Consider the following 8,811-nt stretch of genomic DNA (forward strand, 5'->3'; position numbering starts at 1 on the left):
TAATTTATTTAATAGTAGTAATATGTAATTGATGGACATGGATTGTAAATTAAGATGGTCTGATGGATTCTTTTACCCCAAAAAAAAACAAGAAGAAGAAGAAGGATTCTTAAAGAATATCTCGTAAGGTGCCCGTTAAAAAAAGTGTTTAACAAAATATATGGACCGTTGATTTTAGTTCACAATTTTCTCAATTTGTTGGAAAGATTGATGTCAAATATATTTTATACTTATCATTATGTCAAACAACTACAATGATTAAATTATGACAGAAAAATAAGTATAATGAAATAGGGAGTTATATTTCGCCCCAAAAAGGCAATTTTATATCGGTCTTCATATGTACACGTGTGTGTGCGTATTACGGTATAATTTACTAAGTAATTTATGAGAAGTATTAAAACAAATTCAAAACCGTATAATCCGGATTTAATAGTTAAATTAAAAGGAAAAGTTTTCAAATTTAAACACGTTAAAATAAAGAAAATAATACTCCTCTAATCCTTAGTATAGGACCTAATTGTTGAATTAATTTTAATTTTATCAATTTTTCTAAATTACTCTTATGGATACTTTCTCAATGATGATCAAATAGAAGAGGGAGGAATGATATTAAAGAAGATGATTATAGCATTTTAGGAAAAATATGTCATATTTCTCATAATTAACTAACTTACTCAACTTTTTTAATCTAATCAAATTAGTTTAATAAGTCTTATATTAAGGACCGGAGGAGTATTTAATGCAACATTTTCGTATTACTACTTATCAAATCTATTCTCTCTTTTTTTTCCCTTTGATATTATCATCTGGCTAATCTGATTTGGAGTTCGTGACTTTTCCTCCCTACAAAGGTGTTTTCTTTAGTACTCGAATTTGAGACATGTAAACAAATTGATTTTAAATCATGACTTAATTGTTAATTTTTCTTTAAGTAAGATTTCATTCAATATTTTTTTCCACCTAATTAGAACTAACTCATGATATTAACTGATGGCTTACCACAAGATAAGACCAAAATAAGGTCATTAAGGTGCGATGCACCGCGATTAACAAGGTCCCCTGTGTTAATCACTTCAATTAAATGTGGATATTAATTGTAGAATATAATTAAATATCATATTTACCCCTCAGATGGTCATGCGTGGTTTTGGAGGATAGGATAGGAAAGGAAAGGAAAATGAAACCAGAGCGAGGGCAATATGGAACTTCCGAATATTTTAAAAATTAAATTCGTCGCAACTTTACATGCTGGCCGATGGAAGCATTTGGAGGGTTGTTGCAATCTCGGGGAATATCAGGAACAGAAAAATCATGGAAATTCACAAAACTTTTACAAAAATGTAATATATATATTGTTTTATTATAAATTGAAATTTTGTCTATTTGGCTTCACGCGCCTTGCCGGATCCGAACTCGATGACAAAGTGCTGATTATGTGATGGGTCCCATCATCATCGCTGAGCGTGTATGACACGCATGAAAAAGGAGTTTCACCTTGACTAATTATTAATTTTCAAACATTAAAAACAAAATAAAACATCTAATCATATAATTTCAAACATAATTTCATTCTGATTTTGCTAGAATTTCATTCTGATTCCTAATCTTATCATTTCTCAACTTCTTAGGAATTTTCATTTTAATAGCATTGAAATATCTAATTTTTAATCTTATATTTATGATACAATTAAAAGTTAAATAAGCTCTTATATTGAAAATTAGTAAAACAAGAGGATTAAGAAAAGTAGCTATTTCAATACAACTAAAATGAAAATTCCTTAGAAGTTGAGCAATGATAAAATTAAGAATCAGAATGAAATTGTGGCAAAATTAGAATGAAATTACGTTTGAAATTATATGATTAGATGTTTTATTTTGTTTTTAATGTTTGAATATTAATAATTAGTCAAGGTGAAAATTGTCTGGCTGGCTGTATTAACTTTTAACGTTGCCAGTTTTTAATGAATTTTGCCTTTTCATGGAAAAGATAGTAGTACCCTTCAACATTTTAACTTTATATTGATGTTTTAAATATTAATAAAATATTCTAAAATATTTACATATTAAATTCAATTTTCTAAAATAATAATGATTTATATAAAAAAGAAATATTTAAAACTAATGGGAGAGAAAACTTAATAATTGAATAAAATTAAATGATTAAAAATATTTTTTGTAAAAATAAAAATAAAAATAAAATTGTATTGGTCCGAAAACATATATATATATATTTCATGATAAGTATTGTATCAATATTAATATAATGTATAAATATCACACTATTAATAATAAATTATACCCCTCTTTTTCAAGGTCAATGCTCACAAAAGCCTCGCTCATTTTTTTAATTAATTTCATATTTTTATAATTTAAAATTTTATATCAAATTGTTAGAGTTCTGGCTAATATTTTAACAATAGTTCTTTCACGTTGGTAATGATTATAAGTAATATTATGATAATTTGATAATTTATGACTATTACTACAATTAAACAAGTTAAATTAATTGCATAATTAACAAAAGCCCAATAAAAATTTGATAACAGACTACACTAAAATTTAATTTATGCATTTCAAATTATTATTATTTATTTATTACTATATAATATGAAATTAAACATTAAACAAATAAACAAAATGAGAAAATAAAAATAACTTTTTATAGAAGAAATATAAAGGGGAAAGCTCGCAACCCACTGTTAAGACTCGCAATATAGTGTGTGTTCAATTCCTCTCTGGTTTCGTGGGTGAGTGTGTTCATATAGCCCGGAGCGACTCTTCCTCTTCGGCTTTAATGGCGTTAGAAATTACGCGAACTGCACATCTACGCTACCCAGTCATCGTCTGAAATCCTTCAATCTTTGCATGCCTTACCAATAGTTCACTGATAAAATCCAAATGTGGAGGTTATTGATGAAATTGAAATCTCCATCAACAAAAGCCATCTCTATTTAAACTTCTGAGCGACACCCGAATGACTGATAATGGTAATCTCGTAATGGGATGTGTTATTGAACTGTTTTAATCGATATCTGTAATGAGTTTTCTGTTTCTGGGATTGCTCTGATTGCTTGGGGTCAGCTTTTTAATTTTTCCGGCGGTATCGGTTGGCTTGTTTTTTTTTTGTCGGTGTCCGAAGGCGTTGAGATAGGGGGACAAGATGAGAGAAAACGTGGAGCATGACGAAGAAGTTGAGAAGCTGTTAGATGAGATCCCTCAGATAACTTCATACAATCTTCTTCATCAGCATCCACATGGTTATGGTGGGGATGACAGACAGGCTATCCATGGAATGTATGGTATGTTTGATGATGATCCGTTTACTCATATGACTAAGTATCCGTGTATTTCATCCCCTGTCAGCGGTTTGTCTCTGCTATCGGATGGGTCTTCCTCAAGCCCGTTCTCTGGTAGGTATCCCTCTTCTGACAATGGATCGCCAACGCCACTCCCATTGGAGGAGCTTAAATCTCCCATGTCTTCTGGGAGTTTTAACTGCCCAAAAAGTTTCTGCTTGGACTCCAAAATGCCTGATTTAACTGTCAGGAAGAAGGATAATGGAAACTTGGTTGATGAATTAGAACTCTGCTCCGCTTTGAGAAGAATGCATTTTAACAACCAACATGATAAGCCTTGTAATGTGGAAGATGCGTCAATAGGCATGAATGGGCTTCCTTCTTGTGTCTGTTTGGATGGAAATAACCCCATCAATGATTGTAAACAAGAGGAATATCGCAATTTCAAGAGAGCATTTCTTAACCGTAGGGGAGTTGAATCCCCTTTTCCTAGTATTCCTGTAAGTCCTGTGAGTCCCGATTCTGAAGCAGGCGTAGCATTTCCAGGATTTCCCCGGGGCAATAAGATGGCTGGTTTATTTGGAGCACGACACTGTTCCAGAAGGCTTGAAACTATGATGTTGCAATCAAATGACTTTAGAAGTTCAATAGATTCTTCTGCCTGCAGAGGGCAGCTGATAAATAACTTCTGTTACGGAGGAAATATGGCACCAGAGCTTACTGCTTCTTTGAGTGGACATCCTATAGTTGATACTTCACCTCATCCACATCAAAATGGAATGAGTTTGATGCGAGAAAGGAACATGTCAACATTTCCGAATTCTCCCATTCGTTCTAATTTAAGGCCATATTTGAGCGCTAAACACTTACAGCAGTGTAACCTTCCTACGTCTAATGCAAGAGCTTCCCCCCTTTCAAACACAAGAATTCCACAAGCAGGCCTAGATGCTATTACAAGTGAAGGGAGCTTCATCATCCAAGGTGAAGGTTTAAATTATGTCATTAGCAATGGTTTTGATCATCCAAGGGGTCAGAGTAAGGGTTCATTGCGTGAAACTGGCTATAAGAAGAATCTGCGCAAGTCAGAGCCTGAAATCCAGCGCCAAGTTTTGGGAAATCATGTAATCCATCAGGTTGCTAGGACTGATTGCTCATTCCCCTCACTGTCCAAGTGTCATTCCCTAGCAGGAGCTAGGGGGTACATATGTTTAATTGCCAAAGATCAGCAAGGGTGTAGATTTTTGCAAAGAATGTTTGATGAGGGTACCCCAGAAGATGTTCAAGTAATATTTAATGAGATCATCAATCATGTTGTTGAACTTATGGTGAATCCTTTCGGAAATTACCTTATGCAGAAGTTGTTGGATGTGTGCACTGAAGAACAGAGGATGCGGATCATACTCATGGTTACTCTAGAACGAGGGCAGCTTGTCAGAATCTCTTTAAACACTCATGGGTAGTGATGCTATGCCACTTACGCAAGTTCTTCAATATTTGGTCGGTGTCTTAGTTTTAATTTGACAATATCTACTTTTCTTTTGCCAGCACCCGTGTGGTACAGAAGCTAATTGAGACTCTCAAAATAAGACAGCAAATTTCCCTAGTTGTGTCAGCCCTTGAACCTGGATTCTTGGAACTTATTAAAGATCTAAATGGAAATCATGTGATTCAGCGATGTTTGCAGTTCCTGAGCAATGAAGATAACAAAGTATGACTTCTGTCTTTGCAAGTATTTTATTATTTGGATGGTACTATATATATGCATGATATTGCAATGATGAACAAAAATCCGTATGCCTGACTCTTGTTGATACACTAAAAAGCCTTTTATGCATCAATTTTGTTCATCGAACATCTCAAGTGAAATATTACTTCCTTCTTGTTTTCTTCAAGTTTCATTCTATTCTCAGCTTTTACAATTAGTCCTTTCAATGTAACATTTTTTATGACATTGCTGATGTACTAAAAACCTTTGTATATTCACTGATGATCTCATGTAAAATAGTAAAAGTTTGTTGTTTTCTGTAAGTTTCATTCTATTCTCAATGGTTTTTTAACTTATTTCGTAAGATGCAAAACTTTTGTATGCCTACGTATTTTCCATCAGAATGTGCAGGTTCTATGTTCAGCGTCTTTCTTGCATGAAATGGAAAAGACATTTGGGCATTTTCAGCAGCTGGGTTTCTGTTTTCTGTAACGAGAGGTGTCAACAGTTCTGCATTGCTGGGACTGAATAATGGATACAATTAATATAGATGTTATGGTTTCCCTTAAAATTTCCCTTCTGTTGTGGATGTCACCTTTAAATTTGCTAGTATCAAGTTCACCTTATCATTTTCTCTGGCTTTGATTGCTAGAGACTATGTTCTAGAATCCATGATAGGAAAATTTGACGTAGATATTACCTGAGCCCACAGTTTGAGTAAAAGCGTTAGAAATGGAGACGTATTAGATGGACCTTAATGAGGTTTTCTTTTTCAACAATTCTAATCTTGAATATATTTATGGGAAGATAAAGTTTTTAAACTGTAAGGCACATCCATAAGCTGATAGGATCATGATTTCTTAAAGGTAGTCTACAACACTTAGATGTCTATTGTATCGCAGTCATAGTTTGTGAAGGATCATGAACTGATAGTTAGAGTCCAAGAACATTAATTGATTAATTTTTTTAAGAAAATTAGTAAACCGGATTTGTGTGGCCTTTACCTTATTTTTTATTTTTGTAAAAGTAGTCCCAATCAGATTAATACTTCGTAACAACAATGTTGATCTAGATTCCAGTGAAACTTTGGTGATTATCTCAATATCAGGTGAAGGGCACGTAATTTGTGATTGAATTGAAGTTTACTTTGGGATTTGGCACATACTCCTTAGTGCATCGCCAGGTGTATGTAGTGACAATAATAACAAAAAGGCATAGGTCTATTGCAGTGTAAGAGTTGTTGCTGGTTCATATCTCTATTACATTATTAACATACTCTTAGTGAACTTTGTAGGTTGATGCACAGATATTTTTATTGTTTCTGAGTTCAATACTTTAATGGGAATGCATGCTAATTGAATTAGAGCACAATGTCGCAGTGTGATTCATGTTGCCAACCTCACTTAGTGAGATAAAACTTGTTATTGTTGCATTGTAATTGAACTAGGCCAAGCATTGGTCATTAATGCAATTTCTGTTGCACTCATTATTGCGGTGTGAAAAATCTGGGATTCCTTGTGGAAGTATTAAATTTTTCCTGTCAAATATTGAACAGTTTATATTTGTTGCTGCCGCAAAGTATTGCATCGAGATTGCAACTCATCAACATGGATGTTGTGTTCTGCAAAGATGCATTAGTCATTCAAGTGGGGAGGATCGTGACAGACTGATTGCTGAAATATCTGCTAATGCTCTTCTGCTAGCTCAAGACCAATATGGGTATTTATTCTTTTTGAGCTCAAGTCCTTTTAAGATCACGTTTATCTTGTGTCATTTTCAATGTAGAAACCTTTTTTTAATTTTTGCTGTCAAGGCCACAATCTTTACTATATCGAATCATCTTCTTGGGCGATTTGCATGGAACTTTTCAACGTACCTGCATACCAATTTGGTAATCATGGGGACATTTGATTTTCGAACAAAAGGCTTTAGTTTCTGTGCCAGAACTTTTCTGCATATGTATGACCATCGTAATGATAGAATGATCATCAGATCAAAACTTTGAATAGAAGAACATATACAATGATTGTCCATTTCATCCTAGGCTGTAGAAACTGTCAAAGGATGAAACATCCCTGAACTGTAATGTCTAGTTCATTCTAAGCCCTTTTCTTTCTCAGCACATGTTTGCTCTCTGCAAGTGATATATAGTCACCAAATTGATCCAGCCTCACTATTTCCAACAAATCTTTGCCACTGATTCTTCATTGACTTGTTGCATTTAGAAATTTACTAAGAGCATGAGACATATTGTCCTCTGCACTTTCGGATTTCTCTTTTCAAGTTTCATCTATTACTTTTGTTTTCCCTGCAGAAATTATGTTGTCCAGTATATCTTGGACTTAAGGAATCCATATGCCACTGCTTGTATAATTTCACAATTTGAGGGTCACTATGTTCACCTGTCAATGGAGAAATTCAGCAGCCATGTGGTTGAAAAATGTCTTGCTGTATTCAGTGGTGAGAACCGGTCAAGAATCATCTGCGAACTGCTCTCTGCTCCACACTTTGAGCAGTTGCTTCAAGATCCCCACGCAAACTATGTTGTTCAATCAGCTCTTCGAAATTCTGCGGTTTGTAACACAAGCGTTATTTATTTGTTCCCTCTTGTTTCCCTGATGCCAATATCTTGAGGACATAGCAATGACGCGGTTTGACAAAATCACGACTGATTAATCAGATCAAACTATCAGCTTGCCTCATTTTTTTTTCAGTTAAAAAATAAGCTCGTTACATCCTTTATATATTTCTGCAAGTGCAAATGCATTTTCTAACTCATTAGCATTTATCAAGCTTCATTAATGGACTTTAATCCTCCTTTGACTCTTCTTTTCTTTTCCTTTTCTTACGTTTGAATTTTCTTCTGAACTAGGGTCATGTGCATAATGCACTAGTCGAAGCGATAGAATCCCACAAAGCTGTTTCGAGAAATAGTCCATACTCAAAAAAGATTTTCTCACAGAAGCTTTGGAAGAAGTGATGTACATTCTCCCGTAAGGCTCGAAGTGTTGTTGTTGTTGTTCTACATTACTAAAGCTGCATCCTGCCACTACAATTATAATATATGGATTCTATGGTTATTTAACTGTAAGTTGGTGCTGCTCATAACCATACAAAGGATTAACTCTGTAAAGAAGTGTTTATCCTTCTGGTCAGCTGAATCTGGAAAGAAAAGGTTAAGACAATTTTGCTCTTAAAGTTTCTAGACATGCTTCTGTACTATTTCTATGATCTTGTATTTTAACATCTTGGATATGATCATCCTGTTAATTATGATATTCTCACTTTATTGAGACTGTACAGTGTATAGAATGTTAGGATGTTTTTGCTGTTACTGTATAAAGTACTATGAGATGCCTCTCTCAGAATAACTCTGTTTTGTGGTCAAGGTGATCCATGGATCATGGAGCAAAGTTCTTTCCTTGTTTTTCCCCCCTCAAAATCTCATGTAGTTCCCCATTTTGCTTAGAGATGTAGGACCAATTTCATGAAGTTCTGTGCTTATAATTCATGTTTTATTTTATTCTTATCATGAATTGGTCTCACATGACCATTCCATAATTTTTCTTTGTATGAAGATATGTTTCTTTTCTAGAAAGTCAATCTTTTTTTAAGTAGAGAGACTACTTTCTATAGACTACTATTAATGTTTTATATAAATTGTTAAGGTTTGAAGAATTGACATTTCTAAGACCTTGTTTGGTGATCCACGTGAATTTTTATATTTTTGCCATTGAAAAAACAAAAAGATATATTTGATGTCTGTAATATTTATATTATCATTTTTATTATAAAAATATTGCGCGC

General features: G+C 33.7%; 1 protein-coding gene across 2 annotated transcripts; it reads left to right on the forward strand.

The window, feature by feature from the left end:
- Positions 1-2,730: 2,730 nt before the first annotated feature.
- Positions 2,731-8,392, forward strand: LOC114712795 (putative pumilio homolog 7, chloroplastic). Of its 2 annotated transcripts, XM_028897337.1 has the most exons (6): positions 2,731-2,990; positions 3,143-4,755; positions 4,845-5,007; positions 6,560-6,723; positions 7,319-7,577; positions 7,877-8,392. In XM_028897337.1, the coding sequence occupies exons 2-6, from the start codon at positions 3,164-3,166 to the stop codon at positions 7,982-7,984; spliced, it is 2,286 nt and encodes a 761-aa protein (XP_028753170.1). In that variant the 5' UTR covers positions 2,731-2,990; positions 3,143-3,163; the 3' UTR covers positions 7,985-8,392. The 2 variants fall into 2 exon arrangements, with proteins under 2 accessions (XP_028753170.1, XP_028753168.1); XM_028897335.1 differs by having other exon boundaries at positions 2,731-4,755.
- The last annotated feature ends 419 nt before the right edge of the window (positions 8,393-8,811 follow it).

Source organism: Neltuma alba, unplaced genomic scaffold (assembly GCF_004799145.2).
Source record: "Neltuma alba isolate B1F8T4 unplaced genomic scaffold, ASM479914v2 tig00011396_pilon, whole genome shotgun sequence".
In the NCBI taxonomy this organism is placed as follows: Eukaryota; Viridiplantae; Streptophyta; class Magnoliopsida; order Fabales; family Fabaceae; genus Neltuma; species Neltuma alba.

Excerpts from the sequence above, each read along its gene's own strand:
- LOC114712795 (XM_028897335.1), top strand. The coding sequence starts at position 3,164 with ATGAGAGAAAACGTGGAGCATGACGAAGAAGTTGAGAAGCTGTTAGAT. Across the intron at positions 5,008-6,559 it reads TGAGCAATGAAGATAACAAA|TTTATATTTGTTGCTGCCGC; the intron begins GTATGACTTCTG and ends AATATTGAACAG. Across the intron at positions 7,578-7,876 it reads CAGCTCTTCGAAATTCTGCG|GGTCATGTGCATAATGCACT; the intron begins GTTTGTAACACA and ends CTTCTGAACTAG.